General features: G+C 45.6%; 1 protein-coding gene across 1 annotated transcript; it reads left to right on the top strand.

The window, feature by feature from the left end:
* Positions 1-2,336: 2,336 nt before the first annotated feature.
* On the top strand, positions 2,337-12,239 carry LOC145348642 (putative G-protein coupled receptor 139). Its single transcript, XM_080196808.1, has 2 exons — positions 2,337-2,400; positions 11,329-12,239. The coding sequence occupies exons 1-2, from the start codon at positions 2,337-2,339 to the stop codon at positions 12,237-12,239; spliced, it is 975 nt and encodes a 324-aa protein (XP_080052934.1).
* Positions 12,240-17,250: the final 5,011 nt, after the last annotated feature.

The following is a 17,250-nucleotide window of genomic DNA, read 5'->3' as shown; positions in this document are numbered from 1 at the left end:
CCTCATCCACATTTCTCTGGAATATGGGAGGAAACCGGAGCATCAGGGTGAAACCCACGCAGGCAGTGTGCAAAACTCCACACCGACAGTCATCCAAGGTTGGAATTGAATCCGGGTCCCTGGTGCAGTGAGACAGCACTGCCACTGTGTCACATTAACTGGGAAGCTAAGGGACACAGTTACAGAATAGGGTCCTGTAAACATGCAAGGTGGAGAACGGGGGGGCATACGTACAGAATAAGTGTCAGAAGCTGGCTGGGAAATTTGGAGACACAGTTCGAGAATAAGAGTCACATTTATGCGCTAAATCTAAAAGATGCAGTTGGAGAATAAGGTTATGTGTAAAGCGAGCTGGGAAACTCAGAAACATGCTTACAGATGCTGAAAATCTGAAATAACAAGAGGAAAGATCGGAATGTTCTGCAGATCTCGCAGCATCTGTAGAGATGGAGAGAACTAAATTAACATTGGAAGTAGCTGATCGTCCGTTCACATGCAATAAAACACTTACTGACAGGCATGGACTAATGGCGTCCGCAGTTCCCACAAGCCCCTGCCACCTAGAAGGTGCTCTATCATTGTCCATGGCACTGGGAGTGCGCATGCTCCCCAGGCATCTCTAATTCAGCCTCTGGTCACGCCGTGTCTAGTGCGCATACCTCACGCTGACTGGTTTTCACTGGAAGGAGGGAGCAGTGTCTATCCGCATCTGCGCACTGTGACCCCATTGATGGGGATGGATGGTATTCATGAGCGCTATGCATTCTGGGTAGAACCACTGCCATGTGTTGATAGCAATCAGAAACCGGCCATTAGGAGCTTTACCCTTTCAGTCAATCAGTTCCTGTTCCTTCATGACTGATTGCAGTACGTATTTCTCAGGTGTTGATTTGGTTCCATGTTGAAGGTTGTCCAGCCAGTGGTCATAAGATAAGGTTGAAGGCTGGAAATTATGTGATGAGCAACTCAACCCTCAACTCCCCAAAGCCTGCCCACCATCTAGAAGACACAAGTCAGGAGTGTGATGGAATTGTCTCCTCCTTCCTAGATGAGTGCAGCTCCAACAATATTCAAGGGTTTTGACACTATCCCGGGCTGCAGTCTGCTTGATCAGGACCTTGTCTATCACTTAAAATATTAATTCTCTCCATTATTGTATATGGTAGCAGTTGCAGGAACTCGCCAAGTATCCTTAGACAGTATCTTTCAAACCCACAACAACTATCACCAAGAAGGACAAGGCCAGCAGATGCTTGGGAACACCACCACTGGCAAACTGTCTCCATTGGGGAGGCAGTGGCATAGTGGTGTTGTCACTGGACTAATACACTCGAGACCAGTGTAATATTCTGGAGACCCAGTTTGAATCCCACCATAACAGATGGTGAAATTTGAACTCAGTGAAAATCTGGAATTGAAAGTCCTGATGATGACGAGATAACCATTGTCGATGTTGAAAAAAAAACATCTGGTTCACTGATGCTCTTTAGAGCAGGAAGACTGCTGTCTTTTCCCAGTCTGGTGGCATGTGACTCTTAGATGCCTTCTGAAAGGGAAATAAGAGATGGGCCAGCTAGTGACACTCGCATCAAATAAAATGAATTTTAATGAAGTCTCATCCTGATTTGGAAATATCCCACCGTTCCTTCACCGTCACTGAGACACAATCCTCAAATGGCACTGCGTACATGCATGTCAGCAACTGCAACTTCAAGAAGGCTGCTCACCACCCCCTTCTCAAGGGCAATTAGGAAGGAACAATAAAAGGCTAGGAACATGCAATTCTTATGAAAGAATAAAAGACAAAAAATTAAATTAGTCTTTATACTTGTTTGAGAATTGATAGAAAGGATGACCCACTGGCTAATCTATCAGAATGGCCACATTTAAAGAGGGCATCCACATGTGCAGTAGAGCAGCCTTGAGAGGACAGTTTACTTTGGGATGTAAATGCTGAATGGACAAAGAATGAAGTGACCGCTGAAACAGTTTGAGATCTGGAGATGGATCTGATGGTGTTTGAATGATCAACATAATTGCTGGGAGAATACAGTTTCCATTTACTTAACACCTGATCAAATGTTGTTGTCTGTGGGGTTTTCCAATCCAATCTCAGTTTGAAATATATTCTATCATAACAGAGAGTTAACTCGGATGATGCAATCTGTTTCTTTTCTTTTAAATTAGAGAAACTACATTGAATGATGTTGCAAGCATGATCTGGTCTCTGAGATCCCAAAGGTTATAAATGAGCATGCATCACCTCAGAGTTTAATTCAGAGAGTGAGAAACTGCCTGCAGCACGAAGGGACAGACAACTTCACACAGGAAAGAAAATGGTAACAGTTCACAATATCACAAAAATATATTACATGATCCTTACCGTCGTTGGTGTTCCTGGTAAGTGACTTTGAGCATTGGAGTTGTATAAATCTGTGTGCGAGTGAGCTGGTGTCTGCTTTTACTCTGTCACTGATAATGTTGCACATTGATCTGGTAGTCACTGTTATACAAACATCTGAGCAATGGTCACATTGTGAAAATGTCCTGAACTTTTACGTTTTTATTTTAGTACCTCAACTAAAAATTTAAGCAAAATATTCGGTACTCATGGGCTTGCTGAATTAGCATTTTTTTATTTAATGGGACATTGTGTACAGCTAAATTAGACATCAGTGCAGGCAACTCTCAGAGAGAAGCTATTACATAGGGCAGGTGTCTGTGACTGTACAATTGTACTGAATGTGGATCATTTACCAGCATGGAACAAATTAGTACTGTTTATATATTGCCATTTGAGATGACCAGTCTGTCCACTACCTGGAGCATTCTCAGTGTTTTATGAAATATTTGATGATGGAGGGGAACAAATGTAGAAAGCAACTGATTAGATTATCACTGTTCTGCCCCATTCAACTCCATCAACAGAAATAGGTGTTAGCTATTTATTGATATGTAAAAGACAGAACATCACTTTTGTTGTATTCAAACTCTTACTCTGATTATAATTCACTTAAAAATTGTAGTTGATTAATCTCCTTTCTCCAACATGGTCTTGAAAATCTGTAAGTCATTAGAGCTGTCATTTCATGATCTGGAGTCCCTATAGTGCAGAAGGAAATCATTTGGCCCATCGGGTCTGCACTGATAACAATTCCATCCCTGTAACCCCACATATTTATCCATTACTCTCTCTAAACTGTGCATTAAGAGGTAATTCAGCATGGCAAATCAACCTAACCTGCACATCTTTGGATTGTGGGGGGAAATTGGGGCACCAGGAGGAAATCCACACAAACATGGAATGTACAAGCTCTACATAGACATTACCCAAGGGATCAAACTCAGGTCCCTGGAGCTGTGACACAGCAGTGCTAACCACTGTGAGGGCAGTAACTGGACTGTAGTTCTTGAATTGCCCTTTTGTGTAAGTGCTTAATGTTTGATGGATCAGTAATTATGTATAATCCACAATCTCCAAACATCTAGCATACACCCATCTCTCTGCTTCACTTAGTGAACAGTTGCCTCTCGATGAAAGATGGAATTGGTTTTCATAAATCTGCCCTGAGGCATAATATGCTCCATTGTTAACCTGTCCATAATGCAATAAGTAATATACTGCTTGAATAAATAAACCATCTCAAATTCTGAAATGTTACAAAGAAAAAATATGTCAATAGTATAAGATGGGGTTAAGTGTATACAGATGGGATATTGCTATTCCTTGAGCGCACGTAAAGAGTCACATTCGGTGCAATAGCAGCTGGACTGCATCATCAGCTCTGGAAGCAACACTTTAATTTACTTTCTTAAGTTTCCATTGATGTTTATGTTGCTTTTTGTACTATTGGCCTATAAAGGGGTTTATCTGTTGACTTAGTTAAAAGAATGTGGAAATCAACCTCCTGCACTGGAGAATGGATGAACTTTAAGGAACAATATTCCTATAATGTTAAAAGCAAATTACTGCGAATGCTGGAATCTGAAACAAAAACAGAAAATGCTGGAAATCTCAGCAGGTCTGACAGCATCTGTCCAGAGAGAGTGAAGCCAATGTTTCAAGTCGAGATGACCCTTCATTAGTGATTTGACCTAGGGTCATCCAGACTTGAAACATTAATGCTATGCAATGATCTTTGTCCGGGAATAGTGTAAAATACAGTAAAGATTGACTTCTCCAACTGGCTGCGAGAAATTTGACACTGACACCTGCAATTAGTGTTCAAGTTACATAGAACCACATTGAGGTTATACACAGAAACAGATCATTTGTTCCCCCTCCCTCTCAATTCCTCTTTATCTGACCAAGTCAACATATCCTTTTACTGTCTTTGCTTTGTTTCTGCTTAAATGAGTCAGTGCTGCTCAGCTTAACTGTCAATAGTTGTTGTGAGTTTCCCATTCTAAGTGCCCTCTGTTAAAGGCTACTTTCTGAATGTATCCTTGAATTTATTAGTGATGATCTCATTTTGATGGTCTTTAATTTTAGAACCCTTGCCAACTGGAAACCCTTCCTCACTGCCAACTAAGTCAAACCCAATCATAATTTAAAAGCTCTTTTTGATCTGGCCTCAACCGTTTCATTCTAAAGGAAATACCCCAACCCCGTTCGTTCTTCCTGGGTAGTTATAATCTCTCAGTGCTGATATCAGCCTTGTGAAATGTTGTTGCTTGTTCTCCCACAGCTATTTCAGCAATATGGATGTGAAAATTGTGCATGGTTAGTTCATTATATTTTAGTCACTCTTCAATGCATTGTGGCACAGAAGTTAGCGCTGCTGCCTCACAGTGCCAGGGAGCCGGGTTCAATTCCCAGCTTGGGTCACTGTGTGCGGAATCTGCATGTTCTCCCCGTGTCTGCATGGTTTCCTTTGGGTGCTCTGCATTCTCCCACAGTCTGAAAGGTGTATTGGTTAGGTGCATTGGCCATGCCAAATTCTCCGTCAGTGTATATGAACATAAGCTGGAGTGTGGCGACTAGGGGATTTTCACATTAACTTCATTGCAGTGTTAATGTAAATCTACTTGTGACACTGATAAATAAATGCAAGTTTAGTGATGCAGGATGGTGGTGTAGTGGTATTGTCCTTGGATCAACAATCCAGAGGCCCCGTGTTAAAGCTGTGGGGGGGGGGGGGGGGTGGTGGTGGGGGGGGGGGGACATTGTCAATTCCCCAAAGGACTGCTGGGGAAATTTAAATTCAATTCATAAAATCTGGAATTGAAGAATTACCTTCGGGAATGGTGACTTTTTAAAAAATTCATTTGTGGGACATGGTGCCACTGGCTGGCTAGCATTTATCGCCCATCCTAGTTGCCCTTGTTCAGAGGGCAGTTGAGGGTCAACAACATTGCTGTGGCTCTGGAGTCACATATAGGCCATTCCACATAACGCTGGCAGATTTCCTTCCCTCAGGCCATTAGTGAACCAGGTTCTTCTGTCAATCAACAATGGTTTCATGGCCATCAGTAGATATTTAATTCCAGATTTTTTGTATTGAATTCAAATTCGACCATCTGCCGTAATATGATTGAAACCCAGGTCCCCAGAACATTAACAGAGTTTCTGGATTAATAGTCTAGCAATAGCACCAATGGGCCATCATCTCCCCATGAAATTATGAAACTATCATTGATTATTGTAAAATAAAACTGTAAAAACTTAAGGAAGGAAAACTGCCGACCTTACCCATGTGACTCTAGATCCACAGCAATGTGGCTGATTCTTTACTGTCCTCTGAAGTTACCAAGAAAGCCATTAAGTTCTCAAATGTACTCTGAGCTTACGTTGTGGTTTTCAGGGAATTGGGAATCAGTACCTCTTGGCTGTTTTTATTATTTTCCCAATGATCACCTTTGCTCTTTAAATTTCCAGTAGTTAGTTGATGGAGTTATTCAGTGATTATGTGGCAGTTTATTCTGCCTCCCCTCTCCCCCTCACCATCACATCTTCACCCATTGCTTCATATTACTCCTCCTGTTCCTCAACACAGATGATCCATGGTCAGTGCTCTACATATCCATCCTGCTTTCTCCCCATACCTACTCTGTTCTAAGTTCCAAAGTTAGTTCAAGCAGAGCTGTGCCCAGACTCACAGCAGACTGCTTCTTACCTGACTCACCATGGAAGGTCGATGCCTGGGGCTCCTTATTTTGCCAACTTCCCACTGGTCCATTCTGTGGACACTGCCCCCAAAGCCACTCCCTCCACCTCTTCCCAATTTGGAATTCCGATTTCTTTTCAATTCCTGCCTGAACCATTTCCCTCCCTGACAGGCTCTGTCCCCAGAATGGAAAGACTAACTGAATCTTGATGCTGACCTCTGCACAGTGATTCCATGGGTTTACCTAGCTTGGCTGACTTTGGCATGGACATTATGTATATCCACGTGGAAATTGTATCACTTTGGGAACCTGATGCACACCAGTTCTTGTGTCATTTTTGGCAATATTTGGCCCGTTTTTTGGGTGGCACAGTGGTAAAATGGTTAACAATGCAGCTTCACAGTGCCAGGGACCTGTGTTTAATTCCGTCCTCAGGTCACTGTTTTTGTGGAGTTTGCACATTCTGTTGTCAAATAGGAGGCAGAGAGTGGGGGTCAACGGGTGCTATTCGGATTGGCGGATGGTGACTAGTGGAGTGTCCCAGGGGTCGGTGCTGGGGCCTCAGCTTTTTACCATTTATATAGATGATCTGGAGGAGGGAACCGAGTGTAGGGTGTCAAAATTTGCAGATGACACCAAGATTGGGGGAACGGCAAATTGTGCGGAGGGTGTGGAGAGTCTGCAGAAGAATCTAGATAGGCTGGGCGAATGGGCCAGGAAATGGCAAATGGAATTTAATGTTGGCAAGTGTGAGGTGGTCCACTTTGGTAGGAAGAATGGTAGGAAGGACTATTACTTACGTGGCGAAAAACTGCAGCAGGCGACGGTGCAGAGGGACCTCGGGGTCCTTGTGCATGAGTCGCAAAAACCCAGCTTGCAGGTGCAGCAGGTGGTCAGGAAGGCGAATGGGATGCTGGCCTTCATAGCGAGGGGGATTGAATATAAAAGTAGGGAGGTCTTGCTGCAGCTGTATAGGGCATTGGTGAGGCCGCAGCTGGAGTACTGTGTGCAGTTTTGGGCGCCGCACCTGCGCAAAGATATTTTGGCCTTGGAGGGAGTGCAGAGGAGGTTTACTAGGCTGATACCGGAGTTGAGGGGGTTGAGCTATGAGGAGAGGCTGAATAAACTAGGCTTGTACTCGTTAGAGTTTAGAAGAATGAGGGGAGATCTCATTGAGACGTATAAGATGATGAATGGGATGGATAGGATAGAGGTGGGGAGACTCTTCCCGCTCAAAAAAGACAGTAGGACTAGGGGGCACAGCCTCAAGATAAAGGGGGGGCGTTTTAGAACGGAGTTGAGGAGGAACTTCTTCACTCAAAGGGTGGTGAATCTCTGGAATTCTCTGCCCGTTGAAGTGGTGGAGGCTGCCTCGCTAAATATTTTCAAGAAGCGGGTTGATGGGTTTTTGATAAGAGAGGGGATTAAGGGTTATGGCGAGAGGGCGGGAAAGTGGAACTGAGCCACGACAGATCAGCCATGATCTTATTGAATGGCGGGGCAGGCTCGAAGGGCCAGATGGCCTACTCCTGCTCCTATTTCTTATGTTCTTATGTTCTTATATTCTGCTCATGATGTGTGGGTTTCCTCTGGGTGCTCCAGTTTCTTCCCACACTCATCTGGCCCGTGATTGGTCCAAATCTGTGCATCACTTTTGTCTTCTTTTTCTTGTGGGGAGTGTGCAGTTAGGTGGATTGGCCATGCTAAATTACCTCTTAGCGTCAGGGCGATTTGCAGGGTAAATATGCATTTAACAGGGATAGGGACAAGGTGGGATTGCTATTAGTGCCGGCTCGATGGGACAAATGGCCTCCCTCTGCACTGTAGGGATTCTATGATTCTATGATCTTGGAATTCTAGTCAGACTCCATCCTTCACATATTCTTTTCCTATGGCACATTGGCGACTTTCACCTGAAACTGGAAAATTCCATCTCTTCCCTATCGATTGCTAAAATTGATCAGATCAATCATACAAATCACACTCTTCCCTATCATCACACGATCCACCCTTTAACAGTCTTCTTCCCTTCCTCATCTTCCCCACCTCCACAGCAGGGAATCAATCTCTGCTACAAACTCCCAGATCTCCGCAATTCTCTTGATTAGACCTCTTCCCACCCGACTTCCTGGAAGGACTCCATTTCCATTCTCGAGCCATTTCTCCCTCTCTCTTTCTATTGCATCTGTTCGGATGAAGCCATCTTTCAAGCCAAAGTTTCTAAGTTTGTGTGTGTGTGTGTGTGTGTGTGTGTGTGTGTGCCCAAGCTTCAGATTGCACCCATCAGCCTGCCAACTCTGCATCATACTCACACCCAACCCCTGCATCGCAAGATTCCCTGACCATTTGACCTCTGAGCGTAAATTCAAGTTTATTTGTTAGTCACAAGTGGGCTTACATTAACACTGCAATGAAGCTCCTATGAAAATCCCCTAGTCGCCACACTGATGCCTGTTCAGGTACACTGAGAGAGAATTTAGCCTGGCCAAGGCACTGAACCAGTATATCTTTCGGACTGTGAAGGGAAACCAGCGGACCCAGAGGAAACCCATGCAGACATGGGGAAAATGTGCAAACTCCACACAGACAGTTATCCAAGCTGGAAATTGAACCTTGAGTCACTGGCATTGTGAGGCAGCTGTGCTAACTATTTATCCATGAGAGATGCAGCCCTCATTTTGGACCTGAGGAACTTAAGTGCATAAGAGATGCCTCTATTTCACTGGGCGGCAGATCCTGAGCAAGGAAGATGGTTAGTTTCAGCTACTGGCATGGACCTGGAGGTATGGGCTTGGTGTGGAGCAACTCCCTCGCTGTCTTAGGTCTGTGAGCTGGCCCACATCACATTTTTTTTACTGCAAATGCAGCCCCTACTCCCTCTCTGTCAGTGTTATTCGAGCATCTCTGCCTCCAACAATCTATTTAATTGATCCATTCACCCTGAGCCATCAGCCCTTTTCTCACTGAATCACTCCTGCCCTCCACCACATCACAGATTTTCCTCTATGTTCCACCCTCTCCCAAACCCCACTTCTCCCACGCTTGTCCTGATCATCTGGCCCGTGATTGGTCCAAATCTGCACATCACTTTTGTCTCCCTTTTCTTGTGGGGGGTCATCAACCAGAACATAAATCTGTCCCTCTCTCCTAAAACGCTGCCTCAGTTGGTGAATGCTCTGAACACTCTCTTTGCAATCTCAGTATTTTACTTTTCCTTAGACTTGGATATTGACGGTTTGGCATATATCTTTCGGCAGAGTACAGTAGTGTGAAGGGAAGTAAGGGACTGGTTGTTGGGGGGTGGTGGGGGAGGAGGTGGGGGAGGATAATATAGAATTTCATTTGGGAAAGTTTTAAGCCCAGGTTTCTCATGTGCTAAGATTTCAAAATAAAACATTTTAATTTGACCATAAAAAAGTCAAATGCCTTACTGGCCTTGGAAATGACAGAATTCAAAATACTGAAATTTAGCTTCTGCAGACCAGCTTTACACAGCGTGATCTAGTCTCAAAGCATTGGCACTATTCTCTCTTCACAGACGCTCTCAGACCTGATGAGATTTCCAGCAGTTTCTGTTTTTGTTTCAGATTCCAGCATCCGCAGTCATTTGGTTTTAACATTACATGTATATTGCTCCTAAAACCATATCCAACCTCCAGTGCAGTATATTGCTTTTCATATCCTTTCAACTAAGTCAATTACACATATAAACCCCATTAGTCCAATGTAACAAAAGGAACGATAAACTCAGAGCGCCAGGAACTTGGGTTCGATTCCCGGCTTGGGTCACTGTCTGAATGGAGTTTGCACATTCTCCCCATGTTTGCGTGTGTTTCCTCCGGGTGCTCCCGTTTCCCCCCATGCTTAAAAGATGTGGGGGTTAGGTGGATTTTCCATGCTAAATTAACATCAGAACGTAAGAACATAAGAAATAGGAGCAGGAGTAGGCCATCTAGCCCTTCGAGCCTGCCCCGCCATTCAATAAGATCATGGCTGATCTGAAGTGGCTCAGTTCCACTTTCCCGCCCTCTCCCCATAACCCTTAATCCCCTTGTCTGTCAAAAACCTATCTACCCGCATCTTAAATATATTTAGCGAGGCAGCCTCCACCACTTCAATGGGCAGAGAATTCCAGAGATTCACCACCCTTTGAGTGAAGAAGTTCCTCCTCAACTCCATTCTAAACTGCGCCCCCCCCCCCCACTTATCTTGAGGCTATGCCCTCTAGTCCTGCTGTCCTTTCTGAGCGGGAAGAATCTCTCTACCTCTACCCTATCCATCCCTTTAATTACCTTATACGTCTCTATAAGATCCCCCTTCATCCTTCTAAACTCCAACGAGTACAGACCCAGTCTATTTCGTCTCTCTTCATAGTCTAACCCCCTCATCTCCGGTATCAGCCAAGTGAACCTCCTGTGCACTCCCTCCAAGGCCAAAGTAGTCTTGCGCAAGTGCGGCGACCAAAACTGCACCCAGTACTCCAGCTGCGGCCTCACCAATGCCCTGTACAGTTGTAGCAAGACCTCCCTGCTTTTATATTCTATCCCCCTTGCTATAAAGGCCAACATCACACTCGCCTTCTTGATCACCTGCTGCACCTGCAGACTGGGTTTTTGTGACTCATGCACAAGGACACCCAGGTCCTTCTGCACCATAGCATGCTGCAGCTTTTCTCCCTTTAAATAGTAATCCCTCCTACTATTATTTCTGCCAAAGTGGATAACCTCACACTTGCTAACATTGTACTCCATCTGCCAGGTCCTTGCCCACTCGCTCAGCGTATCCAGATCCCTCTGCACTCTTTCCACACCCTCTGCACAATTTGTTTTTCCACTCATCTTCGTGAGATGAGTGGAAAACTCGAGTGTCAGGGAGATTAGCAGGGTAACATGAGGGATTACGGGAATAGGGCCTGGATGGGATTATGGTTAGTGCAGGCTTGATGCATCCATCTGTGGCAGTGCAGGGATTCTATGATTCCAGCATCAGTATTACCTTGACAAATTCAAAAAGATTTTGGTGTTGTGAATGTATTGAATTCAATTTGGTGCTCTACTGTCCTGCCTCTGATCAAATGGGAGTTAGTCAGGGTTTGGTTGGCTGGGTCATCAGTGTGCTTTTTAAAATTTTAAGGTCTGCATGACCCCCACTTTCAGAGGAGACTGATGGTTCAGTATGTCTACAGTCCTTTGCCTTTCTCTTTCGCTCTCTCATATACAGTTAATTTAACAGCGATTGTGATTCTGTCCCGGGGGAAATGTGGCCTCTCCTCCTGCACCACTCGCTACCTGGTGGCCATGGCAACTGCAGATCTACTGGTCATGATCACTGGAGTCATACTGTGGCAGATTGGCTTCCACTATTTTCCAGTATCTTTTCTGGACATCACCCACGTGTGTCGCATAACCATTTACTTGCTGTATGTAACTTCAGAATGCTCGGTGTGGTTCACCGTCACTTTCTCCTTCGATCGATTTGTAGCCATTTGTTGCCAGAAGCTGAAAATAAAATACTGCACTGAGAAAATTGCAACTGTGGTTCTTTCAACAACTTGCATTCTGCTCTGTTTAAAAGATATTCCTTTTCTCTTTACATTTGAGCCTGAAGAGATTATTGGTGATGTTCCTTGGTTCTGTACTTTCAAGCCAAGTTACTATTCTCATCCCGCATGGATGGCCTTTGATTGGTTTGATAAGATTTTAACCCCATTGCTCCCATACATATTAATCCTGTTGGTCAATGCTCTTACAGTCAGGCATATTTTGGTGACCAGTCGAGTTCGTAGGGGACTGAGAGGTCAAAGCAAGAGAGAGAGCCACAGTGATCCAGAGATGGAGAGCAGAAAGAAGTCTATGATTTTGCTCTTCACCATATCCGGCAGCTTCATCTTCCTGTGGTTTTTATATATTTTAGACTTCTTATATTTTCGCATTACAGGAATCAACCCCAAGGATTACAATGATCCTATCTATGACTTTCGAGAAGTTAGATTTATGCTGGTGGACCTCAATTGTTGCACAAATGCATTCATTTATGGGGCAACTCAGTCCAAGTTCAGGGAGCAGCTCCAGAATGCAGTGAAATATCCTGTTGTAAAAATTATTCAAATAATCAATAAAGAAAACAACTAAACACAGTCCAGGTGTGGGTCCAGTGTTTCTATCTGAGAATAAGATATTTATTGTCAGACTCCTTGCAACTAATTGAATGACATCAATTAGTAGATAGATAGGTTTTTGACAGACAAGGGAATTAAGGGTTACGGGGAGAAAGCGGGTAAGTGTAACTGAGCCACTTCAGATCAGCCATGATCTTATTGAATGGCAGGGCAGGGTCGAAGGGCTAGATGGCCTACTCCTGCTCCTATTTCTTATGTTCTTATGTTCTCATTGTTCTCTGGAACAGTATACTGGTGGCTGGTGAGTCTTGAAATTGCGAGTTACATTAATTCTTTAGTGTATTGCTGGTTCACGGGGTTTTTGTTTGTTTTTGCTTTCCGTAGCGGGACCTAAGCGTGGAGGGAGTCAGGAAGGGAGCACGGGAGAAAAAGAAGGCCGCAATAGACAGTGGGCAGCATCAGGAGTGGGCAGCGGAGTGAGGGGGTGCAGAGTGAGTGCTGCAAGGGCTTTGGCTCACAGGGCTTAGGCGAGAGCAGGCTTAGGCAAGGTGAGTTACTGGTCCAATTTTTCCATTTGTGTCCATAAGTCTAAGGGTAGCCAAATAAATGACAGGGTCCTTGGGGAGACGCATCAGCTGTGTTAGGTGCAATATGTGGGAGTTCCTGGAGACACCGCACGTCCCGAAAGTCCACGTTTGCACCAAATGTCTGGAGTTGCAGCGTTTGAGGGCCCAGGTTAGGCAATTGGAGCTGAGGCTGGAGGATTTATTTTTAGTCGGGGAGAATGAGGTGATAATGAATAGGAACCATGGTTACAAAGGGATCCCAGAGCCTGGGGGGGGCGGGAGCTGGTGGGAATGGGTGGATTACAGTTAGGAAGGGGAAAAAGAAGAGGAGTAACGGTCCAAAGGCTACCCCAGAGGGTAGATATCAGGGGTAAGGCGACAACTGGGATAGAAAGGGCAAGAGAGGAAGACCAGGATGCCTCGGAGGGAAGGATGGGGGCTGGATGTGAGATAGTGGTGGGGGATGAGAGGGTTAGAGGAATTGATAGGCGGTTCTGTGGGCAAAAGCGGGACTCCAGGATGGTGGTCTGCCTCCCTGGAGCAGGGGTACAGGATGTGTCGGAGAGGGTAGAGGGAATCTTGAAGGGCCAAGGGACCCGGGCGGATGTAATTATACATGTAGGAGAGAAGGACGTAGGAAGGAAGAGTAGGGGGGAAATACGTAGGCAGTTCAGGGAGTTGGGAGCCAGGCTGAAGGGCAGGGCCTCCAGGGTGGCGATCTCTGGGCTGCTGCCAGTGCCCAGTAATAGCAGGGATAAAAATAATGAGATCCTACAGCTGAATGCGTGGCTGAGGGATTGGTGCAGGACAGAGGGTTTTAGGTTTGTAGACCATTGGGAAGTCTTTGTGAAGGAAGGGCACTTGTACAAGTGGGATGAGGAACATTTAAATGGGAAGGATACAAATATTTTAGCTGGGAGGTTAGCTGGAGTGTTTCGCCAGGGTTTAAACTAATATGGAGGGGGGGGTGGGGAGGAGACAGACAGCTCAGGCATTGGGATTGGGAGCGAGTTGGGTGACAGGGTGAGTCTAGATGAGAGGAAAATCTCCCAGGGGAAGGAGGATCCGAGAGGGCCTGAGGGTCTTCAGTGCATCTGTTTTAATGCTAGGAGTGTGACGGGTAAGACGGATGAACTTAGGGCCTTGATGTTCACGAGGAATTTAGATGTGGTGGCAGTGACAGAGATGTGGTTAAAGGAAGGGCAGGACTGGCAGCTAAATATTCCTGGGTATAAGTGTTTTAGGCGTGATAGGGGAGGGTTGAAAAGAGGAGGGGGAGTGGCGCTCTTAGTTAGGGAGCAGATCACAGCAGTGCAGAGGGAGGATAACATAGAGGGGTTGGAAATTGAGTCTCTGTGGGTGGAGTTGAGGAATAGGAAGGGGGCCATTACTATGCTAGGGGTGTACTACAGGCCGCCCGACAGCCCGCGGGCAGTGGAAGAGGGTATATGTAGAGACATTTTGGATAAGTGTAGGAAGAACAGTGTTGTAGTGGGAGATTTTAATCTCCCTGGGGTGGATTGGAAGGTGCCTAGAGCTGGGGGTTCGGACGGGGAGGAATTCGTAAGATGTGTATTGGAAGGGTCCTTGAAGCAGTATGTAGATAGCCCGACTAGAGAGGGGGCTATACTGGATTTAGTTCTGGGCAATGAGCCGGGTCAGGTGGTTGAGGTTGCAGTAGGTGAACATGTGGCTAATAGTGACCACAACCCTGTCTACTTTAGGATGCGAATGGAAAAAGATGAGTGCTGTCCTAAGGGGAGGGTGATAAATTGGGGGACAGCGAGATACAGCCGGATTAGGCAGGAGCTTAGGGGTACAGACTGGGATAGGCTGTTGGAGGGCAAGTCCACGTTAGGCATGTGGGAGTCTTTCAAGGGAAAACTGAAATGGGTGCAGGAAAGGCATGTGCCAGTTTGGAGGAAGGATGGGAAAGGTAGGATTAGAGAGCCGTGGATTACTAGAGGTATTGAGGACCTGGTCAGGAAGAAACGAGAGGTGTATGTCAGGTCTAAGCAACTGGGAACAGAGAGAGCATTGGAGAAGTACAGAGAGAGTAGGAGGGGAGTTAGGAGGGCAAAAAGGGGGCATGAAATGGCTTTGGCAGGTAGGATTAAGAAAAATCCAAAGACGTTTTACTCCTATGTTAGGAGCAAAACGGTGGCTAGGGGAAAAATCGGTCCCCTCAGGGACAGACGAGGGGAATTGTGCTTAGAGTCTGAGGGAATGGGGGAGATCCTGAATGAATACTTTGCGTCGGTATTCACAAAGGAGAGGGGCTTGATGTCTGGTACAGTCATCGAGGGAGCTGTAGACCAATTGGAGGAACTTTCGATTACGACGGAAGAAGTGTTAGGGCTTTTAGGTAGCATTAAAACTGATAAATCTCCGGGGCCTGATGGCATTTATCCTCGGCTGCTTAGGGAGGTGAGAGATGAAATTGCTGGGCCTCTGACGCAAATCTTTGTCTCTTCTTTGGACACAGGTGAGGTCCCAGAGGACTGGAGGATAGCGAACGTGGTACCGTTGTTTAAAAAGGGTAGGAGGGATAACCCGGGTAACTATAGGCCGGTGAGTTTGACGTCAGTGGTAGGCAAGTTGATAGAGAGGATTCTTAGGGATAGGATGTATGAACACTTGGAGCATTGCGATCTGATTGAGGATACACAGCATGGCTTTGTAAAGGGGAAGTCTTGCCTTACGAATCTAGTAGAACTTTTTGAGGAGGTGACAAAAACAGTAAACGAAGGACGAGCCATTGATGTTGTCTATATGGATTTCAGTAAGGCGTTTGACGAAGTCCCTCATGGTAGGTTGGTAGAAAAGATAAAGGCTCATGGGATACAAGGCCAGGTATCTAGATGGGTGGAGAACTGGCTTGCTAAGAGGAGATAGAGAGTAGTAGTGGAGGGGTCCTTTACTAGCTGGAGGTCTGTCACTAGTGGTGTGCCGCAGGGCTCGGTACTGGGACCTCTTCTCTTTGTAGCGTATATAAATGACTTGGAAGAGGGAGTAAGCGGTGTGATTAGCAAATTTGCTGATGACACCAAGATGGCTGGATTGGCGGGCAGTGAGGAGCAGTGTCTGGCAATACAATGGGGTATTGATAGGCTGGTATATTGGGCAGATATATGGCAAATGGAGTTTAATTCGGATAAATGTGAGGTGATGCATTTTGGCCAGAATAATGTAGGGGGCAGTTATATGATAAAGGGTAAGCCCATAAGGAGTGTAGAAACGCAGCGAGACCTGGAGGTGCAAGTGCACAAGTCTTTGAAGGTGGCAGTACAAGTGGAGAAGGTTGTGAAGAAAGCCTATGGTATGTTAGCCTTTGTAGGACAGGGTATAGAATATAAGAGCTGGAGTCTAATGTTGCAGTTGTACAGAACGTTGGTTAAACCGCACTTAGAGTACTGCATCCAGTTCTGGTTGCCTTACTACCAAAGGACGTGGAGACTCTGGAGAGAGTGCAGAGGAGGTTTACCAGGATGTTGCCTGGTATGGAAGGACTGGGTTATGAGGGAAGATTGAGCAAATTGGGGCTGTTTTCCCTTGAAAGACGGCCACTGAGGGGGGATCTAATAGAGGTATATAAGATTATGAAGGGAATAGATAGAGTAAACAGAGGTTAGCTATTTCCTATGTTAGAGACATATAGTACGAGGGGCCACAGGCTTAAGGTGAGGGGGGAGAGGTATAACACAGATGTTAGAGGGAGGTTTTTCACACAGAGGGTAGTGGGGGTATGGAATGCTCTGCCAAGTAAGGTGGTGGAGGCAGGCATGCTGGAGTTGTTTAAGAGTAACTTAGACAGGCACATGAGTGGGTTGGAGATGGGAGGATATAGGAGATTGTTTTAAATAAAGTTAATTAGCAGTGGGACATCCCTGGTAATGTAAAAGGATATGGGATGATAATAATGTTTTTTCTCTTTTAATTCACAGGTTTTAAGTCGGTCCGCCTTGTTCTCCAACGAGGGGCATACACGCGATGGGTCGTACTTGGGCTGCTCTTGAATGTTTGAGATCGGCCTAGTGCTTCATGTGTTAGTGTGTGCTTAAACTGGACCAGATGCTGGGCAACACGACAGCTCAGTGACTATCACTGTTTGCTGTGCAGACACATGGATTTGGGCCAGTGTCTGTGGGAGTTTGCGCATTCTCCCCGTGCTTGCGTGGGTTTTCTCCGGGTGCTCCTGTTTCCTCCCACACCCCAAAGATGTGCTATTAGGCTGATTGGAAGTAATAAATTGTCCCTAAATTAGTTTCCCTCAATGTGGATTGCCATAAAAACAATAGATAGGGGTCATGGGTGAGGGGGGGACTGGTAATGTTAAAATGGCGGTGTGGGCTCGTTGGGCCTAAGGGCTTGTTTCCCGGGCTGTTTTTGTTCTTTGTTCTTAAATTCTTATCAAGTATTACCAGGGATATTAAAATGGCAGCAGTCATTGTGCTTATG

Source organism: Carcharhinus amblyrhynchos, chromosome 9 (genome assembly GCF_965287045.1).
Source record: "Carcharhinus amblyrhynchos chromosome 9, sCarAmb.v2.hapA, whole genome shotgun sequence".
Classification (NCBI taxonomy): Eukaryota; Metazoa; Chordata; class Chondrichthyes; order Carcharhiniformes; family Carcharhinidae; genus Carcharhinus; species Carcharhinus amblyrhynchos.
The sequence above is the reverse complement of the archived record's forward strand: the minus strand, read 5'-3'. Positions and strand labels throughout refer to the sequence as shown.

Bases quoted from the DNA above. Each gene is read 5' to 3' on its own strand.
- LOC145348642 (XM_080196808.1), top strand. From the start codon at position 2,337: ATGGTAACAGTTCACAATATCACAAAAATATATTACATGATCCTTACC. The intron at 2,401-11,328 runs GTAAGTGACTTT...TCTCATATACAG, and splicing joins TACCGTCGTTGGTGTTCCTG to TTAATTTAACAGCGATTGTG.